At 46.1% G+C, this 25,821-nt stretch overlaps 1 protein-coding gene across 3 annotated transcripts in view; it reads left to right on the top strand.

Annotated features, from left to right (window-relative positions):
* LOC144094021 (glutamate-gated chloride channel-like) overlaps positions 1-24,514 on the top strand; it is a 111,505-nt gene extending 86,991 nt beyond the window's left edge. Inside the window, exons 4-10 of one of the 3 annotated variants that reach the window (XM_077627862.1) lie at positions 3,554-3,866; positions 5,649-5,783; positions 7,504-7,865; positions 16,803-16,817; positions 17,059-17,103; positions 18,783-18,800; positions 19,877-24,514. In XM_077627862.1, coding sequence (XP_077483988.1) covers positions 3,554-3,866; positions 5,649-5,783; positions 7,504-7,865; positions 16,803-16,817; positions 17,059-17,103; positions 18,783-18,800; positions 19,877-20,077 — 1,089 coding nt within the window. In that variant the 3' untranslated portion in view covers positions 20,078-24,514. The remainder of the gene's footprint in view (positions 1-3,553; positions 3,867-5,648; positions 5,784-7,503; positions 7,866-16,802; positions 16,818-17,058; positions 17,104-18,782; positions 18,801-19,876) is intronic. The other 2 variants (XM_077627863.1, XM_077627864.1) reach the window with 2 other exon arrangements.
* The last annotated feature ends 1,307 nt before the right edge of the window (positions 24,515-25,821 follow it).

Below are 25,821 nucleotides of genomic sequence, written 5' to 3'. Positions count from 1 at the left end.
TTCCTGCAGCAAGACACAAGTTCATTGCTTAAAAAGTATAATTTAAAAATAGTGAATTTTTCCTACCACTCGATCGGAACTCTTGTCTTCATTACCGAAAAGGCTAGCGTGGTCCTGGTTTAGAGGTGAATGGCGGCTTGTCCATGCCTCAGAGATCCACGGTAGGATACGTTAGCGCCATTGAGATCTGCTTGTTAAAACAGTAGTTGGAAGCGACACCTGGTATTTCGCTTACTTTTATTCATTTTATAACTCATAAAGACTCCGCTTTCAGCGAGAGTAGTCGATTTGTCGTCAGAACATGGCAGATTATCGATTCAGGCCAGCTTCTATTTACCCTCGGAGTCCTTAGAGGTCCCTTAAGCGGAACCGCAAAAACACCTGAAGATTCGCAACAACGCAGGTATCGGCGATGGCCCCGCTTATGGGCAGGAGCAAAGTCAGCAGCCATCAGCGCCGCCTAAAACGCAAAGGGCCGAGTGAAAACTGGTGCAAGTGTGTACGTGCACATTGCACTGCGTGCATTAATTTGCAAGGACGCGAATTTGCGAGGGTGGGCACGCAGCCGCCGGCAGAGGGGCATAACGCGTAAGAGCGGTATGGAACTGTAAAACGCGCTGACCGTGTATTCCTTAAAAAGACCTTGTGTTTTACAACCCCAAGAAATGCGGCGGAAATGAGTCGCAGGGTCCGTTCCCACATCAAGGTCGAAGGCCGGTGCGTTCCTAGAAGGGCCGAGCACAGCCAACCAAGGTCGAGAAGCCTTAACAACCCTCGGTGCATCGGGGCCTGTGTCGCGTCGTTATGATAGCGCACGCGGACGCCGGGGTATAAGAAGCCCCGCCAACTGCTTTTTTCCCGCCTCGTCGCCGTCGTTCCAGCCGCAGGAAGCAACGATACGGGTGCACCAAGGAAATGAGAATGGCGCTTGGGCAGGGGGGGAACAGCGTCGGACGGTCAGCGAATTCGCTGGAAGAACCCGAAGCAGCGACGAAGACTGCGCTTTCCTCCCCGACTCGAGCCTCGAGCGTTGAATCGCAGAAGCCGCGCGTCCTGAATAGTTCCTGTCGCGAGGCCGCTCGGCCACAAGCGAAGGAGGCAGCCGCCGCGCCGGCGGCTGAGGGAAGCCGTTTCGCTGTCGAAAGCAGGCAGCCGGCTATTTGTCTGCGTCGCCGGCCCGGACGAGTGATGCCAGAGGGGGCGTGTCATTTCGGTGCTCTTTTATTTTTTTTTCTTGCGACTGGGCAGCGTCACATTCAGCCGCGCTCGGAGCTTTCGCTTTCCCCGCTGGAAAAAAAAAAAAGCAGTGGCGACGTGGGCTGCTTCGCACGCCTGCGGGATGCGCTCGCGCGTCCTTGTTTGGGGCTTGTTCACGGTGATTCGTGTGCCTGGTTGAGCGTGCGAAATGCTGTTGGGTGCTCGCGGCGCTCGACAGGTTAAAAGGCGCTAGGCTTGGTAGGAGACCAGTGGGGAGCAGAAAAGCGTTTCCGCCGGATCCTCAGATTCTCCTTACCTTTGTCACTGAGGCGTTAAAGAGGGAGAGCAGGTAACGACGTGCGTTCTTGAGGTTTTCATCCAACATCGTAAACTGGGCAAATTCTCAAGCATGCCCAGAAGCTGGCATATCAGCAGGGAAAAAAGACCGTGAAGGTCAGCTTTGTACTGTGCAGCTGGGCGGCGGGTATCAGTTTCAAAGCTGAGAATGACCTGTGGCACACTTTTTATTTTTTTTTAAATTAGCTGCACATTTTCAGTTATAGTATACTGAATAGCCATAGCGAAGAACTTTCAGAAAGCGCAATAGGTACCAAAGCATTGCACAGCTGCAAATTCCTTGCACAAAAATTCAATCTATTTTGCGCTAAAAAAGGCCACAATTAGCGATGATCATTGGAGCTCCTTTGGCGTCCTGAATAATTTTTACATAGGCTGCATTCCTGAGATAACATGAATTGTTCGCCTCAGTGGAAACGTAACCACTACGTCCCGCACAAGAATAGTCCTTCAACTTCTATTGCGGCAAGATCTCGCACCTCTTGTATTCATTCGGTGAAAGTGCCCTCGATTTAAAATTAAAATGGCGTACAGTTAAGATAACTGACAGAATGACACGGCTTCATATGTAGGTTGTCCTGCGCGCTCGCGCGTATGTGTATGTGTGGGCGTGCATGCGTGTGTGCGTGCGTACGTGCGCAGTTTGATATTACGACACAAAAAGTAAAGTTAGGGCTATGTACTAGTTTATGTAGATTCATTGCGCAGCTGCGCAGCTTTTTGTACATACAATGCAACAAGTTAGAAAGCAAAGCAAACAGGCTTAGATTTATTGGTGGGCAGCCGAAAACAACCGGGGCGAATAAAAAACATGGCAGGACAAGAACTGTGCGGTCACCCCTCGTATCGTCGTAGAATTAACTTTCAAATTAATTTCTTGGTCTACTCGCACTTTGCACCATAACAATAACCTTAAACAGCTAGCCCTAAGTAAGAGCACGCCCATCGTTCCAATTGCGAACCTCCCCCATCCAAACTCAGTTAGCCCCTGTGGCCACTCAGCGGAGGTTAGCGGATGATGACGTCACTTGTCTTGTGAATTGTAAGTCATTGGTGCGCCTTGCGACTTTTTTTTCTGCACCTTGTATGGTTTCAGCAGTGCGGAGCAATTTGTCTGGACGCCGGGAGGTGGCGTGGTAGTCAGTTGACCTACGGGTCCTGGCCCAATGTGAGCGTCGAATTTCAATTCATGGGCCCTACAAGGAGTTTAGTAAATGGTAATATCGGGGAGCTCTGCGTTGTAAAGGCCAATAACACCAGCAGTTTACGCCATATTTCGTCCCCTTCGCGTGAAAGGTCATGGTAGCCTGCGCCACAGCCAGAGCTGCTCTACGCCTCAAGTGGAAGACGCAACCAATCTGTGTCACTATGTCCGCTAGGAGAAAGGTAAGTGAAACTGTGCCACTTGCAGGACCTTTAACGTTAAGGGTGCTTAATTTAATCATGCTTCACCTTTGCGTCTTTCGAAGCACACTGGATAGTGTCGCAGCCTTGGCTTGTTATGATTTTTAGTATAGCTGTTAATGTCACAACGAGAAGTAAAGGAAAGGGAACTTGACATTAGTAGAAATTCACAGATGGGCGAGAAGCTCGCAGCTGCAAATAAGAAGAGTTGAAAGATTATCGCTGTTTTATCTTTGATGCGTTTGGTAAAAACTTCCCCTGCTCCTTGGAGGCTTCGCTTTCTGAAAAATTGTGAAGTTCACGATATTGCATAGCGCATTTCATTTTTTCCTTGTGCTGAAGTAATCGAACGCACTTGTACGGACTTCTATGGCGTAGCCTAGAAAACACCTAGTGAACATCGACATGCGCAAAAAGAAAACGATAATAATTTCGAAGCGGCCACATATTTTTTTTCTATTGTGTTCATTTTGACTTCTGGGCGCTCGAAGTCTGCCGCCGCATAATGCCAACGTTCAGTTAAAGCGCCTTCTCCTACCTTTGCCTGCTCTTCTTTGTGCTGACCTAGTTGCCTGCGCGTGTGTCACACCCGCAGGAGTACGGCAATGGACATCTACCTCCGCCAGTCGTGGCAGGACGTTCGGCTCAACGTGAGCAAGTACGGCGTCACCACGCCGGTCACCATCAACGGCGAGGACATCATGAGCAAGATATGGAAGCCCGACCTGTTCTTCAGGAACGTGAAGGAGGCCAACTTCCACTACGTGACTGTCCCCAACAAGCTGGTCAAGCTGGGACCCGACGGAGAGGTGCTCTTCAGCATGCGCCTCACTCTGCGCCTCGCCTGCTTCATGTCATTCAAGCACTTTCCACTGGACACGCAACGCTGCCACATCCTGCTGGGCCGTGTGAGTGACATCAATCATCTTTGTGGGCGCTGCTTTCTGTTAGGTTTAATCCGACGGGATTCCGTCAGTGTGGAACAAGTCAGACTGAATTAGTCTAAAGCACTACCGCTGCGTTAATGGCACGGAAGTGGCCCGTCTAACGTGGCGCGGAGTGTAATTCGTTATCTCGAGACTTGGTGTGTGCAAATAAGAATTAAACTGTGCAGTGTGCAGTTTCTAGATGTGTTAGGGTAAAAGCACCAGGCAAAAAAAAAATCTTTTCTCATGCTGCTACAGTAAAAATGTCTGAATACTGCAGCATTCTTCTCAAATTGGTAGAGTACAGTAACTGCAGTATGCTGTCGTCTTCGCAGAAATTATGCGCAAATTTCAGGGAAAAAATTGTAAGCAGTGTTCATGTATGCTCATTAGCCAATGTATGAATATCATGAAAGCTGCTAAAAAGTTCAGTTTTCCCAGTGACTGTCCGTGCAGCCCATAGTCCAGAGGTGGTTGAAGTGCTTTAAACGCTCAGAAATCGAAAAATTTGAACGTTTGCGGTGTCTTGAAAACTTGTCCAGGAGTGTATTTCGAACAGTTTCACTATTCTTAGCACCGAGGCCGCCTTTATCCTTGCCATTCCGAAAACAGCATTCAAAACCTTTCAGCTAGTCGTGACCGTGCGTTGTTTCCGTATAGAAGCTTGTCTGGCGGTGATGTCAGTCTGTGCCTTTTTGCTTTTTTTTCCTTTTTCCTCTTCGGCCCAGGCATTATCCCTTGCGTAAACGAAGACCATGCGCGTTTTGTATATGCTTCAACTTCATGCTCACTGCTAGAAAAAAAAACAGAAGCCGTTCTAGTTCTTTCACTTTCACCTAAATTCACAGCATACGTGTAACGCTTGTTTTTGCTGTTCTAAATTTATTTCGAGCATTAATCTCCTTACCTTAAGACGTTTGCATTGCAGGAAACGAGAATGGCTCGATTGTGCCTTTTTAAAGCCACGTGCACGCTATAAACGGGCACAGTCGCAGATGAAAAAGAAAAAAAGTTTTATAACCGGCAACAGAACTTTTCAGCGAGCGTTGCACCGCTGAGTATCCACGTTGACTGCGGCGCATGGCGACACAAGCATGTGTCGCATAATCTACGACCAGGAAAGCGAAAAACTCATATCGCTTCAATTATCAGTAATCTAAAAAGCATAATTCTGCTCTTGCATCTCTAATACAGAAAAATAACCGTCAGAAGCAAAAAAAAAAAAGTATACTGCTTTCGACACGCAAGTGTCACGATTTTTTTATTCATCGTTTACCGCCGAGTTACGACGAATGGAAATAGATTTCATCGTCATTGATAGCCACACCTTTCCCGTCACTGTGGTTATCTGATCTGCTGTACTGAACTTGATTATCACGTAAGTTCTTCTAGTGCACTCAAAGTAATTACACTGGCTGGCTGAATTAGCCGGAAAGGCTTCTATTGCGCAGAACTGTGTTGGGCAATGGTAGTCCAGGAGTGGATGCGGCGAAGTACCTCGTTACTGTTTATATGGAGCACTACTTAACATCCATCGAGTTCTATTTTTAGCATTTCTTCAGCACTCATGAACGTGCTCAGTATCTGGCGAAATATCTGTCCTTGCGTTTGAACTTGCTGGTGTCGTTATTTATCTTAACGTAAGCTCCTGTAGAGCTCTTGCTTACGGAATTCCCTGTCGCGGAACTGGGTCGGTCAATATGTGTCGCTAGTAGCATTATGCGCTCAGGGGTTCATCTTTGATTTGTTTTGTTTTTCTTCCAGACGCCCAAACTATCGAACAAACGGCTATTTCGTGGCAAGACACGGATCCAATCGTGCTCGAACGCCCTATTGAAATCCCCGAGTTTGACCTTGTGCACAACTCATACGGACACTACAACAGGGCCATCGACACAGGTACGCCTTAGAACCTACCCACTATATTCGTCTAGGGCAACCTTCCTCGCTGCTTCGGATAGAGTACGAAATTTTAGTATCGGCAGAAAGAAAACAGCAGGAATCGAACATTAAGCCTCGCGGAAAGATAAAAGTGCAGTCACTTTTACATTCGTTTTCTAAAGCGCACTTGTTATTACATGTTTAAGATGCATCCAGTGCCTCTTTCAATACATGCGCAGCTTAATTATAGTTTTCTAGGGTATATAAAGTCACCAGAGGTACAGCTTATGCCATTGTCCAGCTTGTGTGTCACTATGCGACACTCGGGTGTTCTGGTAGCCTAAAGGCAGCCCGCCAACTTTACAAGATTTTTGCCCTATATAACATCACATACGGTTGTCGTTAGTATTCAAGGCTATTTGAGGAAGCAGCCAGATCCGCCTGCTTTAGTAAAGAATGAGTGCTTTTTTAGGTGTCGCTAATGTCTTAGAGTTTCGCGAAACTATTAAGCCAGGTACTGGAAAAGAAAATAAGCCCGCTGCATGGTGGCAAAGAGACAAAGCCTTCAGTGGGAGTTTTGATGACATTAAAATGTCTGGAGCAAGGGAAAACGCTACTGCAAACAAAAATTTACGAAAATTACAAAAATTGACAAAAAATTAGTTTCTTTCGAAAATTATGTTAGCGCTGAGGGGCTCTTGTTTGAAGGCCGCCGCATGGACATGCGGAAAATCCGAGATACTTTTGCATATCGGTTGCAAAACTCTCCAGAAAGGTGCAGTATATGAATATCTGGCACTCCGACTGGCTAAAAACACAGTGATTAGCCGGCTTTCATGCCACTTTATGTGCTCAGACGAACTTCTCGATACTGCGCCAAGCGTGGGTGGGATCGAGTAACTAGAGTAAAAAATGACAGCCGAGACTCCAAATGGCATGGAGAGACGACAGAATACCAAGGTGCTCCACGACGAGTTCTAAAGACGCTTTGAGAATTCAACATTCATTCCCTATATTTCAGCGGCGCTGCTGAGGTCACGTTTCGTTTTTGCTCGTTAGGTGGTTTTGTGTGTTTGTCGTATCTGCTACTTTGCGATTTCAAAAGGTGGAAGAGGCGGCCCCGATGGCGGCTTTCAAATTAAGGATGGCTAGTTTTTATAGTTGCTACTAGAATGCATGCATTATGTCTCCGAAATTGGGCAGCCAGAAACCAAAGCCAACGAGACCGAAGATGACCACCAGATGTGCCACATTATGCAACAAAATGGGTCGCAGCAAAGAAAATAATATTTCATATGAAGTTTGTCCAGTATTCTTAACTGAAATCCCATATTTTAAATTTTTGTTTTCCTAGTTGCTGCGCTGAGGGATTGCGCAGAAAGGCGCGGCTGCTGTCGTTACGGAAGCTTTTGAAACTCTCAAATGTCTTCGTGGTGCTCTGTTGGCTCGAATGATATTAGAATCGAATGCCGTTGATAAACCTCGTGTAGCAGCTGACCGCCGTCAGTAGAATCTAAAAGCTTTCGATTCGACGGCTGTTTAAACGCCCTTGTAGCACGAGTGTCGCAAAAGATGCTAGGCACAACTAATAATAGACAGACCGGCTGAGGCGCCACACCACCATAGGCCAACGCGCAGAAATTGGACTCAAGTTTTGCCTGGATTGTTGCTCAGTTCTCGTGCGAGGCAAGGTGAAGCAACTCAAGCGCACAAGAGCTTCGCTTCGATTTCTGTGCAGGCGTGTTCAGCTTCCTGAACGCGACGTTCACGCTGGAGCGCCAGAATGGCTACCACCTGATCCAGACGTACCTTCCCACGTTCCTGATCGTCATGATCTCATGGGTGTCCTTCTGGCTTAACGTGGACGCGACGCCCGCGCGGGTCACCCTCGGAGTCACCACGCTGCTCACCATGACCACCGTCGCGTCCGGCGTGCGCACCCAGCTGCCGCCCGTGTCCTACATCAAGGCCATCGACGTCTGGATCGGCGCCTGCTCCGTCATGGTCTTCGGCGCGCTCCTCGAGTTCACGCTCGTCAACTACCTCTCGCGGAGCAAGCTTCGGCCCGAGGAGTTTCGTAAATCGATCAACATCTTCAACGTGAGTTGTCTATGGACAGCTGGCTCCCGTGGGCTCCTGGGGTTTTGCTGTATTTCTTGCTTCGTAGTTTCTACCGTATTGCCGCGTCTGGGGTTCTATTTTTTTTTCCTTAACGCAAAGATTGCATTAGGCCTAGTTCGCCTCCACCACTAGCAGCACCGGCTACCAACGGAATCCTTAGTATTCTCTATAGCCGTCGCCCACTGTTCTTTTCCTCCCTCATTTAGTCGTGACGAGATTTTAGCAGAGATGTGTAAAGTTTTTCTCCAGCGAAGATGCAGAACAACAAAGCGTGGTGCGAGATGTGCGACGACTGCCTCTCTGAATTAGGAGGGCATCTTCCCGGCCCCGAGAGCAAGCTGGCGTCGTGACAACCCAAGTATAATGGTTGAACATAATATTGGCAGGGAGAACCGAAACTCCGATTAAGCTGCTCACGTTCCATTCCAACATGCAATTGTGAAAACCCCATCCCTGTGTTTAGTCGCACAGGGGGTACGGTAAACTAAGGTACGGGTGGATACAAAAGTCTTTAAAATACGTGAATTGCAAACGAAGCGAGTGCCTTTATTCATGGCTGCTGGATCGAGACCACCCCATTGGCACTGAAAATTAATCTCAGATTATTTAATCTGTGTTAGTTAAATGATGTCAATGCTGAAAAACGTGGCGCTTATAGGCTTAAATTCTTCCTCAAAGTCCTAGAGACTTTTGTCGTTGATAATACGTTACTGGGGATTCACGCATGATTTTTTGTTTTGTTTTTTCACTTGATTATGACTCGAGAATATTGACGTTACGCTCACACAGTCGCATTAATGAACCGTCAAACGAGTAACACCCTCCAACCCGTTTGACCCTCTTGCCTACTCTTAGCTGCCTACGCATCGCTTTTCCGCCAGTTTCTTTGAAAGGCGAGCTTGGCCGCACTATAAATTTGCTTGAGGCAAAGCACGCTTTGGGGAAAGGAACAAGCAGGTGGGGTTTTTTTTTTTTGTTTCTTTGTCCGCTGTAACTTCCGCACAGAGTGTATTACAAGCTATTGTAAATTCAAAAATGTTTTAAATATCGTCCTTCTCAGAAGGACGTTACTCTTGAACACAGTCTCCAACAATGGTGATGCAGTTCTATAACCGATACACCGATACAGAAGCCTCCGCATGCCAGCAATATATATATATATATATATTAAGGAAGCCAACAGTCACCGAAACCAAGGTGCATAGGAGAATGTTTGTAATTTTTTAATTTGTAGTGCCAATCAATTCGCTTAACGAAAATTACTTATACTCTTTAAACCAATTGATTGGCACTACAAATTTAAAAAATTACAAACATTCCCCTATGCACATTGTTGTCGGTGACTGTTGGCTTCCTTAATATGTTTTATCAAACGAGCCCCTCATTCCATTTGCCTTGTCTACACACACAGATATATATATATATATATTGTAGTGTGGTAATCTTCATCGATATAACCACTGACATGCGTCGCGTGCTGCCGCTCTCAAGGACGAAGAAGTTGTTCGAACCAAGCGCAGTTCTTGCCCCGGGAACTGCGACTGTTAGTTTCCCTCAACGGTGCCGGTAGAACGTCGGAGTGGGGACGGGGAACGGCGACGAGGGGAAGGTGATCGGCGAGCTGTGTACGTTTGATTGTCACGAGATACAAATTCGGAACTGGGCGGATTTCTCGGCGAGGGCTGGTCTGTATTGTAGGAGTAGTTCCATAGTTCAGGTCGAGAAGGTGGAAGGCGTTGGCGGCAAAGGCGTGCGACATGGCCCGGCAGCCCGCAAGAGTAGCAGATTGGTCGGTTGTCCGCGGTACGCCAAGGGTTCGTAGGGCGTTGGCGTACCCTTGGAATAGGGACATGGAATGCAGACCCAGGCAAAGGCGAAGGAAGGTTGGAAGGAGCGGCCTGGTAGGAAAGAGATGCTGATGGCATGAGCGGCCTGGCCGCAACTTGGGCGTAAGTCAGTGGTGCCGTTACTTGCGCTGGCACGGGGCTGGGCGGCAGCACAGGGCTGGGCGGGAGCATGGAGCTGGGAGGAAGAACGTCAGCGATGTGATCTTGAACGGCACGCCGTATGGTAGGGGCCAAAGACGGAGCCATGTCAGGAACAAGGCGGCCACTATCCTGTAACTGAGGGACCAGCGATAGCTGGCGGGCGACCTCTTCTCGAACGAAGGCTTTGATTTGCTGAAGTAAAGGGCTGTCCTCTGATGGGGTAGAACCGCCCAGCGCAAGTGTAGAGATGGCGTCGTCTCTAACACCGGACCGCCGGGTAGAAGCGCGCTTCTTACGAAGCACGTCGTAGCTCTGGCAAAGCTTGATCACGTCACTCACCGTGGCAGGATTTTTTACCCAGAGCATTTGGCACGCGTCGTCAGAGATGCCTTTCATGATGTTCTCGATCTTATCCGCTTCAGTCATTAGCGGATCGACACGCTTGCATAGGTCCACGATGTCCTCTATATAACTAGTGAACGACTCATCGACTTGCTGAGTGCGCTCACGCAAGCGTTGTTCTGCCCGGAGCTTGCGAACTGCAGGGCGGCCGAACACTTCTGCAAAATTCTTTTTAAATGCAGACCAAGATGGCAGGTCTGCCTCATGGTTGCGAAACCAGAGGTTCGCCACGTCAGTCAGATAAAAGATTACATCGCTTAGCTTGATAGCGTCGTCCCATCTGTTGTAGCTACTGACGCGCTCATATGCCGCCAACCAATCGTCGACGTCCTGGTCGGCTGTGCCACTGAAGAAGCACGGATCACGCTGCCGTAGAGCTCCAGAACACAGCACGGTGGTTGGGAGGGGCGACGATGTCGTGGCAGTGTCATCCGGCATGCTGGAAGCATGGTTACAGCGAGTATGTTGTGGCATACGCCAGCCGAACATTGACAAAGGCAGAATCTAATTATTCAGTCACAGAAAGGGAATGTTTGGCCATTATTTGGGCTATCGGAAAATTTCGTCCTTATGTGTATGGTCGACCGTTTTACGTTGTGACCGATCACCACGCTTTGTGCTGGCTTGCCTCTCTGAAAGACCCATCCGGTCGCCTTGCTCGCTGGGCTCTTCGTCTCCAGGAGTTTGACATTCATGTCATTTATCGATCAGGGCTGAAGCATACGGACGCGGATGCTCTTTCCCGCTCGCCATTGCCTAGAGATAATTCGTCTGACCACGTCTGTGCCTACGATATGTCGACTCTTACAACTATCGACATGGCTACCGAGCAGCGGAATGACCCCTGGATCAATGCACTTTTGAATTTTCTCTCAAGTCCTACTCCCGGTCATTCCTCCAAAGCGCTCGTCCGCCAAGCACACCACTTCTCCATTCGTGACGGTCTTCTCTATCGCCGCAATTATTTGCTTGATGGACGGAAGTGGCTTCTAGTCATCCCGCGTCATCTCCGCGCCGACATTTGTGCTGCGTACCATGGTGACCCACAATGTGCTCACGGTGGCGTATTGAAAACCTACACACGCCTACGTCTGCGATTTTACTGGCGTGGAATGTACCGCTTCGTAAGACATTTCGTGCGCGCTTGCGAATCTTGTCAACGCCGAAAAACTCCTCAGAAGTCCTCTGTTTCGTTGCAGCCGTTACCCTGCCCTGCTCGTCCGTTTGACCGCGTTGGCATAGATCTCTATGGCCCTCTTCCGACTACTCCTGCTGGAAACCGGTGGATTATTGTGGCAGTAGACCATCTGACTCGCTACACTGAAACATCCCCGTTACCCTCTGCCTCTGCAAGAGACGTTGCTTTGTTCATTCTCAACAACTTGATTCTTCGCCACGGGACTCCGAAGGAACTGCTCAGTGACCGCGGACGCGTTTTCTTGTGCGACGCTCTCGAGGCCCTACTGAAAGAATGTCGCATCATTCATCGCACCGCTACTTCTTACCACCCTCAGACGAATGGCCTGACAGAACGCTTCAACCGTACTCTGAGTGACATGCTGGCCATGTACGTCAACGACGCTCATTCCAACTGGGACCACGTTCTTCCCTTCGTAACCTACGCGTACAACACTGCGATACAGACCACCACTGGATTCTCTCCCTTTTTTTCTTCTTTACGGGCGCGAGCCAACCTGCACAATGGACGCGCTTTTTCCCTACCGCCCTGATGTTTCTGAATCGACGCCACTCTCGGACGCCGCCCAGTATGCAGAAGAATGCCGTCAGCTCGCTCGTTCGCTCACAAAGGAAAATCAATGGCAACAAAAACACCATCGTGACACTGGTGAGGCGCCTTCATATGCGCCCAACTCCTTGGTGTGGCTCTGGGTTCCTGCCACAACCGCCGGCCTGTCAAAGAAGCTTCTTGCTCGGTATCACGGTCCATACCGAGTGCTTCAAAAAACATCTCCTGTGAACTACGTAGTTGAGCCCGTTACGCCATCTGCGGACTTGCGTCGCCGTGGACGCGAAATAGTTCATGTGGACCGAATCAAGCCCTACTACGATCCGTCTGTCCTTTCGGCACCATGAGTCGCCAGGATGGCTCCTTCTCTGCCCGGGGGGAAACTGTAGTGTGGTAATCTTCATCGATATAACCACTGACATGCGTCGCGTGCTGCCGCTCTCAAGGACGAAGAAGTTGTTCGCTGCCTTGCTCTTTCGCCACGCCTGACGCTTCGCTGCGAGTCTCCCCTGAGCGGCTGGAATCATCTGGGTTCACCGAATAAACACACCCCTACAATATATATATATATATATATATATATATATATATATATATATATATATATATATATATATATATATATATATATATATATATATAGAGAGAGAGAGAGAGAGAGAGAGAGAGAGAGAGAGAGAAAGCGAGAGCGGAGCGCCTGTGATGTCATGAGCTGCCACTCATTTTTCCTTTGCTGGCTTGCAAACACTAGTGCAATGGGAACGGAAGCGCATAACCATTGGTAGAGACTATCAACACATGGCGTGCGCTAGTAGGAAGGAAAACATTACAAACTGCAGTTTCAACATGACGCATTCATGATCAAAAAGCATCAAAAAGAGGAAGAAGGGAGAATACGTACTGTCTATTTCAACTTTACACTTGAGTTAATAGCTTAATTAGTCATACTTTAATGAAAAATTCACAACTAAATAGGCATAACGTACTGAAAACTCCTCAGAGGTAATGCAGTAAAGACGTAATTTCTAACCTGTTAATTTCAAAATGGACTTGCGCCACGGCGCGTAAAAACACCGCAGACATGCAGGGATGACAGACAGTTGTACTAACGCGGTGGATGACTGCCCGTTAAGCTGTGTGCGCCGGCGTCATGAAAAGGTGCTAGTTTGGCCTTCTTGATTTCCGCTTTTCAGTGAATTGGCCCCCCGCGGAAAATAGGTCAGCACATGCAGAGCCTTGGCGCCAAGAACGCATACGAATTTTGGAAAAATAATAAAAGAAACCATAATTGTCCCGATAGAAGACGTGGCCTAAAGCACCTCGGAAGTAGCCGAAAACGAACAATTACCATATTTGCGGGGCTCTAGTCTTCTCCCCTGTCTGTCGCTCCCCCTCTTGGCAGCAGTCATTTTGTGGCCTACTTTTAAAACTTCTTATCGTTCTTCCACGATTTTACCATAATTAGATTTCGTATATGCTGCAATATTTGGAATGGTTTTGCTTGCACTTGTTTTTATTTATTTCTTGTGCTTGGACGCAACATTTGGAGTGAATCACACATTTTTCATCTATGCTCCAACGCAAAAGTTTTGAAAATTTTTCTTTGGAGTCCTGATGCTGATGCTAACTTTGCTTTGTATTTTCGATACTAGTTCAGTCACCGAGAACTGACATGTGACCGTAGGACAGCTGCAAAAATGCTGACTTTGCCGCTTTCATTTACTGCATTTTCGCGAGTTAACTAAAAAATTGTGAAAATAATGGGGGACAGATAACTTATGACTGCGCCCGTTTCGTTAGACTTCAGTTTAATTTTGCTGTTTAGTTTTGAAAACTTCATAGTCTTGCTCGGAACTGCTGCTACTAGCAATCGCAAAATTTCTTGCTGTTTTGTGGTCTCACATCGTCACATGTAACAGCGGCCAGTTGACTATTTGAGCCATGTTCTGTAATGTTATCTTATGGTATGAGACACTTGTATGTGATGTTACGCTACATTATGCGGTGCGTTGTTGTGATATGTGATGTTCAATTTCTTAAGGCTGCACATAACATATGGGAAAGCCCGTAGTTGAGGGCTCCAGATAAGTTTAATCAACTGAGATTCTTTATGATTCACTGATATCACACAGCACACGGGACGTATTCCATTTCGCCTCTATCAGATTGCGTTCTGCGCGGCCGGAATTCGATCCCGCGACCTTGGGCTTAGTAGCCGAACGCCATAGCCATTAAAATGCCGCGGCGAGTTCAAGAAATTACAATTTTTGTGAAAACTTGTCACTCGATCTATAACTTTAACCATTCGACAGTGAACAGCGACGGCACAGAAGGCCACATGAGAACTCCTAATATAATAAATGGCATATCTAGCACACGCAGAGAAAGAAACAAATATTTGGGAAATATGTTCGCTTTTAATGGCTGAAGAAAATTTTCTAGCTCTAATATTTTTTCTGAAGCAGGTGCTAGACATTGAATGAGCAGCAGAAATGAAGTAAAAGTCCTATTTGTGACCCTGGTTCGTAGTAGTTACTAAAAAAACGCTTTGCCCGCATCTGTTACTGTCTGCGCTCTTGCTGCATGCGGACCAGCACTACTAGTTAGATTCGAATAATACCTTTTTTCACATTTAATGCTTTAGATTGTCTTATATCATGTTTCGTTTACTTAACTGATTAATGCTGTACATGCATAATCACGAGCATTCATTGTATGGATTGTGCAGGTGTAGAATGAGAATGTTTGGAGACAACTGTATCCGCGAGTACTGCATCATGTATCCGCGAGTATTGCAGTGCATAGCGTCTTTGCTTTCGCGCTATGTGTTTCAAGTGCTGTATTCACGGCTGAAAAACTACTTTCTCCAGCAAGTAATATCCTATATGCTCTTAAGACAGATTATCAAATCCAGGTAGAGCATTTGTGGAGAGACAAGACACGCTTCGACTTAAAAACGTCAACTACTAGATCCTTTTTCTGACGACTTCTAACTTCAGTGAAGTCTTCTGACGCAGTGTAGTTTACGTGCTGATGTAGGCGGCTCTAAAATAAATATAATTTGTTTATAAGTGCTCAAAAACCAATTTATATAAAATAAGAGCCCGAAGAGAAATCCATGCTTGCAAACTTGAGACATCGGTGAAAGAGTCATGCAGAAAAGATAAAGTATCATAGTGCGTGGCAAAGAATAATCGTTTTATAAGCGCATTTTGATTACTGCTGATATCAATGATGATAAGCCTGACTTAACGCAACTAAATCTTGGGATTCTTGCATGAAGTGAGTCATCAATCATCTCCGCATCGCATCTCTGGCTCGTCTCGACGATCCGCCATCCTGGCTTCATCTTCATTCATCGCTCTTTGAACGCGGCGATATGAGCTCGCCAACGCCACACTCGAGCAGTCAAATTTGTTTCGAAGAGCTCTCGTGCTGCGTTTATACGACCACGCCATCAAATGCGTCCGCTCCCTTCGCTTGAAGAAGCGAAATGGCCTGGAAGGTGATTTATGGTAATCTCTGAAGGATGCGGTTTGCTTGCGGAAAGCTGCAGTTGTGCCACGGATCAGCATCGCTCAAGCGGGTGAGCTCGGAGATGAAGGCAGTGGAGAGCTAGAAGTAACGGCGCGGCAGGAAGTTGGAAAACAGGGCGATGAATCCTGTGCACAGCGAGCACTACGTAGACACTTTCAATGCGTGGACAACGTTGCCGCAGAGTGGCGCTTGTAATATATTCATCTTTAAAAAAAAATGTAACGGGCAGTATGTCGTGGGAGAGCGAGATGTGCGGACGTGTGAAGGGCGTGCAAGTTATAGTCACTAAACAAAGGATGCACGACAGTAGTGGCGAGTACTGAGAACAAGTGGCATATAGAAAATGTATTGGGGGAATAAAGGCACAAAGTGTGAAAACGGCACTTTATGAATGCTAGTAGCGTTCTGAAACACAGTAAAGTGTTGCGAAAGGTTCCGCGGTGTACACAAAACATGGTGATATATTTGCGTTCCACTCTTAGCTGCCGTTGCTTCACCACCTGGGGACACTGTGACAGACATTTTTAAACTCGGGGATTTGCATCATGCCCTGAGAATTTTGAACTGTTATTGTCTACGCAAGTGAAAAACAGCAGCGCGCCGCCGACGCTAAGTGCTTGGAAGTCGCCACTACTGCTGCTTTTGCTTTTTTTTTATTCAGTCTCCATAAACGTTGAAATACCAAGGTATTGAGATAAAAGCAAAGAGCGATTCTCTTGTCTTGTAAGAGTTGCGTAAACAGCGGCCCTTGCCATTTGCAGCTTTGCACAAATACGGAGACATTCGGAAAGAAATAAATCATTTTATTTAAGTTTAAATGCTCTTTGTAAATTAACTCTCAAATATTAGCGATTGATCACTAGCTAAAGCAAACTGTTGTACGACTATATCTCCTATTTTCTTACTCACTATGCCGATGCAGAACCCGAGAATTAATTTTTACTGAAAACATTACTGGACTGCGTTGACCTCAGTGTCCCTTTAATCTGCGTGTTTTCTTATTGAAATGTTTGAACGAATTGACATAGTGTGTACTGGACAATTATATACCGTCCGTCAGTTGATTTCAGATCCAGTAAGCGTACACAATGTGGCTTAAAGCATCCCATTCTCACTTCGTTTTTGTGTCATCACTTTATTGTTTATTGTCCTTTGTTTTGCTGATGATTTATTTATTTTTATCTTGTCTTTACAACAAGCCATCTGTTGATGAAGTGTCTCTTTTCTTTCAATCGCTTTCAGGTCCAGAACACGGCCGTAAGCTCTTCTTTATATACACTGATTTTGTTGCATTTTTGTCACCCCCCCTCCCGACCCTGATCATTATGAATGCTGCCCCATGATTCGCTTATTTTCATTCATTGTTTATAATGTCATCTGTGGCCGCACATCCAAGGCTTTGATTAGCCGGTATGGCCGGGCCCATGATGCCAGAGGCAATCCGCTACAAAATATGGGCTTGCGTTTCTAAAATGCATTATCCCTGTTGCTTCTTCAGCCTCGGAGGAACAAAACCTGGGACGTCGAAACACACGAAGAAGAGGTTAGCCATGGATGAAATCCTCTGTTCTCTTTTTTTATTCTCTCGTCTCCTGCTTGCTTCGTGCTTGGACGAGCAAGGCGGCCATGCTCTCTTACGCTCCTCCTTATTGTGTCTTTCTTCTGTTCTTGCTTCTTCATCTTCATTCTCCTCTCTTTCGTAACACTCTTCGATCATCTATCTATCCGCTTCGACTTTTTTCTGCGGCTAGCCCCTCTGCGGTTCTTTCTTTAGCTACCCGGATGATGCTGTGGATGTTCGACAGTTCTACTTAAAGCAGCTGGTGCTGGCCACGAGTCGTAACAAAAACCATTTTATTTTAAAAATTCAGAGAGACGTCGAATTCTAGTGCTATAGCATTAGCATTAAAAGCTCCTGTTGCCTTTACCTGAAGTAACGCCCCTGCTCTCCAGCCAATTGCAATTATACAATCTTGTGACATCAGGTCCCTCCAGCCGATGGAATTGGTGGCGTTCCTTTTAGCCAACGGGCGAATTTTATAACGTGCGACACATTGTTTTTTCTGATTAGGCATTTAATTCTATCACATTAATGAAAACGCCCAGCTGAATGTCATAGGGATGCTTTTTTTTCTTCTCTGAAGCTTTCAGTGGAACCTAGTCATGCACACAGTGTGTTGAGTACAACATCGACAGAATACAAGCGCTTTCAACCGTGTCCCCCCCCAAATTCATTCCTTGCAGGGTAACCTGCATATTTCCTCACTGCGGTCGCCGCAGAAAGTTTCAGCGTTGAATATATGCGCTCAAAGCACCACGGGAAGGAAATAAGACGTTTATGAGTAACGTTTATTGTCTTTTACAAATTGGAATGCTCGTTCGTCACGAGTTTACAGCGGCTGGAAGTTTTAAAGAGGGCGTCATAACCAACACAATCAGCGGGACTCAGTGTTGTTAATGTGTGTAACCCAAGCTTAAGTGCCGGAGCCGCAAACGAAGTCCAGGCGGACGCTCCATTTCCGTGGCGAAGCGAGCACTTGGGCAGCCGAGTTGAAAATTGCGTGCCTCGTATAAAAGTGGCCCGTTAAGGCGCCATCTTGGACGAAACTCGACACGTAAGAAGCTCCCAGGGTGCTTTCAAGGCCGAGCAGAGGCGCTCGGCCCCCTTTATTTGGTCGCTTGCAGTAAATTTTTACGCTTGAAACTTGCTTGCCGAAATTTACTTGCAAAAATCCGAGAGGATAACAATGAGTGTAATCGCTCTCAGCAAATGTAATACTAATAATAAGAATGTGCGTAAAATTTGTTTATATTTCTTAGCCTCTTTTATTTCCCATAGGAATGAATTAATCATGAGAAACACGGCGAGCGTTCTTTAACAAAATCTCAATTTGTCGCTGAGCAATAGATCGGCTGAAAATTTTACCTGTTGTCAAAAAAAAAAAACACGTTCCTTTTTCCTTTTCCTCTCAATTTCAGCAAAGGTGATTGGTTATGAATGCGATGACTATGTCTTCTAGTCTTAACGCCTACCTTATGATGCCTGCTTGTTTTTGCACTTCTTTTTGAATTGTTTTTTTCTTTCAGCACTGCTCTTTTTAACCTCTCAGAGGATTTCCTCTTGTACGTATACTAACACTGCGGGCATATCTGTTAACCACACTCACTCTCAATTTGCATAATGCACTTTGTAAAATCAGAGTCTTCTGTGCTTCTTTACAGTGGACAAGACTGAAAAAGGTATACCGCACGTTCGCTTCACGGGCCAATGTAGACTCACTTCATATTTGCAAGGAAGTCTTACCTGTACCTGGTCTATGTATAGCCATACGAACGCGGGAATAGATCTTAACACAGCCTATCAAGAGAAAAAATTCGCGCGATCTCAGCAATTTATTTTGCATTTTATGCCACCGTCGTCAAATGCTTATAAATTGCAACTCACAAGCCAATTAATATAACACAATCAAAGCTTCAATGTAAATCTAACATAAATTCACCGTGCATGACTTCTAGCTTTATGAGAAAAGTATTTCGTTATGGTGAAAATAACCTTTAACCCCGCATAGAGACTAAAGATAAGACTTCCGATTAAGGTTTTAGTGTTACACGTTTTCTTTCATTTAGCGTGTCTTAACGTTCGGCTACAAGATGTTATCAAATTTTACTCTTTAACTCTTTGGCCCAATGAAACACTAACTTTTGGGAACTTCATTTATTCTATGTGCCTTGTATTAACATTTAGGCTAGACGTACAGATTTAAGGCAATGTCTGCATAATTTTTTTAATAACTAAACTGCTGGTGCGTTGTGTAACTATTTTCTTAATTCCCACAACCAACAATGACCCTGTTTCGAATGCTTTTGTTCGCCTTCAATCATGCCACATTAAAGCTGTCTGTGATTTGAGTTTTCAAACTTTTGTCTCCATTGTCCGAATATTCTCTCTTCGAATGTCACTGAAGAAGAATAAAGTTCTTTATCGTAGGATGTCTACAGCAGCACTCGGCAACTGACCGTAAAAGCAGAGGTGAGCGTACATAAGAACGCACAGAGGCGAAGTATGCGTCGTCTCTTTGTTTATGTAAGGGCCCCTACGTTACGAGACAGATAAGAACTTCGGTGAGCTATGCGGACACTATCTTAAGTATTCATTTTGCAGAGCATGTCGTAAAGGACGAATGAATTAAATTCTCTACGCAGAGCTGAAATCCCCAAATTGGTGAAATGGTTGATTTTTACTTTTCTTATTTCTGATTAGTGGAAGGCAAACTTTCTGACTAGATCTTTTTTTGGTCTCTTCCGCCCACGCTCAGCGCAACCGAAAGGCCAATGAGAAGCAGGACGGCGAGGAAGGCTCCAACAAGTACAGCAGCCGGGGAAACATGGAGCTTCAAAAGAACCTTAAGAGGTCCCAGAACGTCGACAGGGTGTGCCGAATCATGTTCCCGTTCGTTTTCTTCGTCTTCAACGTCATCTACTGGTTCTACTATCTCTACAAGAGCGAGCTCACCTGAGAAGTGAACAGGGGTGCCTCGTTCTGACCCACTTTGACGTGCCGGAGCTAACGGACTTCTCAGGTCAAAGGTCAATGACAGACAATAGTCTGTGTCAGGCAGATGGCTGTGTGAGGCAGATGGCTGGAGCAAGATTCGTGGTGTTGTATCTGTACTAAGGGACATTTTGCGCGACTCGGATACTATGCCAACTACTAAGCTTGAAACCACTGGCTCCTAAAATGCACAGTGCACCGTAGCTTCATTGCTTGCCATCTTTTATTTGCCAATTGACATCATCTGTTATTTAAAATTTTTTATTCACATTGCAACGCATGCTGTTTAAATAAACAGTAAGGATTCGTGTGTGTTTTTGCGCCAATGACACCCAGTGACTGTTTTGCCTTCTTTCCTCAACGTGTCTTGTGCACTTTTGAGTGTCTGCATGCATTCGAAAATATTAAGTATTTGTGTAGTTATTGGAGCACATTGTGAGCAACAAGCTCAAAGCTTCGCACCTTCCCGGACCATTTCATTCGCGGGGTTATTCAACAACACGGTGTGATAAAGCCCTGAGGATGTTGGATGCTCAAACTGCGATGCGTTCATGTTTATACAACAAGTTTCGGAAAATGGGGAATCTTTTATAAGCGATTCATTTTGATCAGTAAAGAAGTCGTCCGGAACAGCAGCCAGATTGAAGGTTACTACTCTTGGCTCAGTTTTTTTTTTCTTATTCAACCAAAGGCGCGTGCTTATTTAGTTGCATTTTACGTAATATCCTGCGCCTACGCTACTATAATTCACTGCTATTCTATATCGATTCAAAAAATCTGCTCTCGTCAAATGATAAAAAACATCCATGTCAGTTCTGTCTCAGAACTGGCCGCTCGGCAAGGTGGATAATAGGAAGAAAGTAGAATCGAAGGCAGATGATCGATATATTCCACCGGCTTTGGCATGCATGATATTAGCACAGGCGCTGAGCAACTACACTGCTAAAGAACAAACATTTAAAGGCATTCAAGATGGCGTCGCTCTTTATACCATGCAGTTCAATCAAGGTTTATTACAGTTTGATACAACTTAAAGGCAGCAATTGGTGAAAGCAGCCCAGAGCTCGTAGGGTTCTTTATTACTCCACTGGCTAATCACAACTGTACTAAACAAATCAGAAAATAAAATGTTATGCTTATCTTGTGGCTAGCATTTTTAAACAACAAGAAAATCTCTAGTAGATGAAGCGCACAAAAAACAGCACACAGAAAAAAATAACACGAGGCAGGTGCTAGTGAAGGTTGTGATGGACTTGAAAAGACACATAGAAAAGGGCCCACTGTCGTTTAAAAAATCTTTCACAACCGCTTTCCTCCTTGTCGTGGAGGAACATGACGTGGAAGTCATGAATTTGGGTGGAGCTTCTCTGACTGTTTGCGCTTTATCCGACTATAAGAGCGGCCACAAAAACAGTATAGTTTACCTTTTTGCGCCGGTCTTTCTTGCCTTCCGAGTTCATTGCGACATGTACATCTTGGGGCGCGTTACCTTGCATTTTGAAATAACCCTTGAGTGCTGAATTACTGACGCAGTACATTGGGAAAAACGGTTGAAGTCGGCTGTTTGCGAACGCGTTCGTATAGTTTAGAGTGCAGTGTCTCACCGAGTAGCGTGAACGGACGACCAAGGACGGCGCGGGGCGCCCGGTGGGACCAAGCTTGCCTGCATGCCTGGGCACTGTGATCCACGACGGTATCTTTAGGCGCGTGGTGGTTTTGATCTAACTGACAGGCACGTCAAGTTGTCTAGTCAAACAAGCGTGCCAGTTTAAAGGCTTCGCACCTTTGTTCGGATGCACTCTGAGGTATTCCTGAAAAAAGAGCTCCACGTAGCTAAGGCATTTAACTGCGCCGTCTACTCTGGGCAAGAAAGGTTTTGGACAAGTTGGTCACGTAGTCATCCGCGTTTTGGTCAACTATATCTGTTTGTTATTTTTTATCCCTAGTCGTCGTTTGGTCTGTGCGTGTCCGTTGAGTGCGTAAACCTACGTATAGTCAGGAACATGTGTTATATAATACCGGTACGAGCTATTTGTACATTGTATGCACCTAAAGTCCACAGAAAATTCTGTGCAGCATGTGTATGAATGAACGTTGCGCGTGAGTGTGTTTAAGGAGGGGGGGGGGGGGGGCGTTGTTCTCTTGGTATCACTTGTGCTTACGGTGTCCAGTGAAGGTGCTTCTGCTATCTGAGAAGGGAACTGCCGACTTGAACGACAACTGTTAGCATGTGAATACTGTTCTGTCGACCGGTTTACAGCTATGTGCTTGTATAAAACTTCAATTGTTTATCGTTTATGGTTTATGGGGGTTTAACGTCCCAAAGCGACTCAGGCTATGAGAGACGCCGTAGTGAAGGGCTCCTGAAATTTCGACCACCTGGGGTTCTTTAACGTGCACTGACATCGCACAGTAATACTGAGAGTGTGCTGCATGGGCGAGGATCAAGTTTTCAAGCATAATTTTTGAGTGCGGTCAAAAATTAGCTCAACCACATGACCGGAAGTGATGCGGAACACTTGTATTTTTCATTACTGGATTTTGCCCCAATAGAACAGCGAGTTTAATAAACTGCACTGAGTAAAGAACGTGTTGCGTTTAATGCACGCGGTTTTCCTCGGCTTCGGTGCGGTTACGCCATTATTGTTTACAGGCCTTGCTTCGCGATTTACTCGCGATTCATTGCTGCTGAACTGTTACAGTGCTTCAACGCCCGAAGAGATGTTTTGAACTCGCTTGTAGATGGACACTCTGTAAGCACAAAAACAGAAGTGGACGTATTTGACTCTAGCATCTCCTACACTGGAGTAACTCGTGGGCATGCATTTATACGCATCGCCTCCTTTGTGATGTTTACCGGAAACAGTATATTCAGCTCTCCTGCATACGGAAATTCGAGCTGTTGCCGACCTCACCTCACTTTGTGTTGTTGCCCATCCTTGGGCCTGGTTGCTTACAGATGACATGTTTGCAGCATTGTGCGACATTTTTTAGATGCAGCCTTTAATAGCGTGCGATGCCACATTTTCGTGCGCGATACCGCTATCTCAGATGTGCTCACTATGTGTCATGGCCGAAAGATTATTAGCAGGAAGAAGAGTGCGTTTGTGGAGAGGGTCTTGACCTGTCCTGTGTCGGTTATAGCTGTTTCTCTTACACAGACATCTACAAGCACGCATTATTGTGCGATGGAGTGTTAAACAACATGAAGACAGATCTCTCTGTGCCACGGGAAACTAAGATTGAAGGCTGGCCGCCTGAATAATAGGTTGTCACTGGTGTGATCCTCAAAGCAAGCTCCTGCAAGGTACTGCGAAAATTTACTGCAACTACCTCCACGCATTCCTCCTAACACATTAGGCAGGGATATTGCCAGTCTGACCATCTAGTGTTGTTTTTGTCTGTTGATGTGGTCTCAGAACAGCTTTTCTTATCAAGATTATTTGTATACCTTCCTTGTGAAACTGTTAGTAGGCGTGCGTGCGTTGGTGTATTGTAGTCAAAAATCAACTGACATCTTTTAGTGGAAGTTCTGTGCCCGACCCGACAGTGCTTCATGATAACGATTGATAAAACTGAAATGTGAACAGGCTTGTAAAAAAAGTGCATTCAGTACACAGAGTACCACTCATTTTGATTTTCAAAGTGGCTAAAATGGTGCTCGGCATAATGAATTGTTGTTAAACGTCCTTATTTGATTTGACAACCCTCCTCTCCCCCATTAAAAAAAAGAAAGTAGGTTTTTAAGCAGGGTGTCCACGACTGCCACACCGCATAGGCAACTCGCTGTCAATGTAAGAGATCTATATGCGGGAGTGGACATGACCAGACAGAGGATAGTGATTAAGAGGTGGCATAGCAGGATCGTGAGATTATTCGCTACACCGTGGCGCAAATGTTTTTCGTGGTATCGTAAGCAAACTCGCGCAAAGTTTTTATGGGTTTGAAAAGACGGCTTCACAAATCATTCAGTCAGTCACGTACCACTCTGAAAGCCAGGTAGAAAGAGGACAAGGCGTCGAGATATTCATCGACTCCTATCGACAGCATCGCCTTAAGTGCAAAAAAAAAGTAACAATGAGGGCCGATATGAAACTAACTTTCACTTTATTCATCGGCCTCGAAAATGGCACTGCGAGAGAGACTAGACGATGCACGTGATCGGGAATGAAGACTAGTTAGCCGGCAAAATAACCACGACATTTTCGCCCCCATCGCACTGTGTTAGTTGGGTGACTCAACACATTCACGCACGCTGCCATTAGCGGCGTAGCGCTCACGTTCACTCTCCCGGGACTCGCCATCGTTTGTATATGCCCCTGTTACCTGCATTGCTCACAATCAGTGTTGTTTTCGAAATGTCGGTGTTGATGTTTTTAATAAAACCGATTGTTTTCCCACCTTGGCGTCTGCGGAGCATAGCTCTCTTGTTAGGCTCTTTATGGAGTTGGCATGCGGGACCAATCATGCCGGGCATGGCCCACGCCATCACCCCCTGAGCTCTCTCTCTCGCACACAAACACACTCCTGTGCAGTTCTGCACGTCTTCAGTAACATCACGCAAAGTCGACTAGGCGGTCGTTCAGCGTGCCAAGAAGGACCGCAGCGTAAAAACGGACGAGGTTACGCGCATGCGCACAGAGCGCTTCTCAGTCGCAGCGTCGTCTGCTCGGCTGTTCTGGTGACGTGACACAACCCCCACTGACAAGCGTTCTGTGCTCATGCGCGTGACCTCGTCTGTTTCGCCCAGAGCTCTGGCTTCGCTCATAGAGCTTCTCGATTTTACCGAGAGGGAAAGCTTGCGGCGCTGCACTTAATACACTATGGGAAGGTGTAGGAATGCTGGGAAGACGAGGTTTCATATTTGGTTTGGCCATTATTGGGCACAAAGTGTGGATTCAACAGTAACAATAACTTCTCGCGGCAAACCTCCAAGAAATGTTGTGAAAGTTTCCAAACCAGCCTAACACTTAAGTTAAACTTGTTGAAGATGTAAAAAAAAACTTCAACAAAAATTTCATTCGAGGGCAGAGAAGACCACCGCGCAACTGGCGATTCAGAGAGAGAATCCACGTTTTCTGCCGAACGCTAGGCAAGCCATATACAAAACCTCGTCTTCCCGGCATTCCCGCGATAGATGAAGTGCACGTTAAGAAACTCACAGATATTTAGAAATTCGATGCTTCTTAGGGATCTATACGACTGCCTGGTCTACGCTGCCGTGATATTATTTCAAAAAAATGGAAAGCTGTACACACGCACACACGCGCACAAAGGCGGGCCCCAACGCAGCGTTGCTTGACCGAAACACAAAGCGATTTCAGCGCCCAAGCGGTGAGCAGCAAACAACGCGCACATATTCGTTACTTCTTATATTTAAGGCAGAAAATGATTAAAGGGCTAGCAGTTCAATTTTCTTGCAGCCAATTCGCGTGCGTCATTGTGAAGTTCACCTGATAACAGTAGCCCTCGAGTCTTTAATAATGGCACTCATGTCACATTTCATGCCTTTGGGTCAGAGAATGCTCTTTCTTGAGCGCCCCACAACTCTCTATCACCACCATGTCTGCGCACTTTCTTATCTGGCACTCCTTATTTAACCGCCGCGGTGACCCGGTGGTTATGGTGCTCGGGTGCTGATCCGAAAGACGCGAGTTCATCCTAGCTGCAGCGGTCAAATTTCCCAGCTGGTCGAAATTTCCGGACCCT

Source organism: Amblyomma americanum, chromosome 6 (assembly GCF_052857255.1).
Source record: "Amblyomma americanum isolate KBUSLIRL-KWMA chromosome 6, ASM5285725v1, whole genome shotgun sequence".
Lineage (NCBI taxonomy): Eukaryota > Metazoa > Arthropoda > Arachnida > Ixodida > Ixodidae > Amblyomma > Amblyomma americanum.
This window is presented reverse-complemented; position numbering and strand designations above follow the sequence as displayed.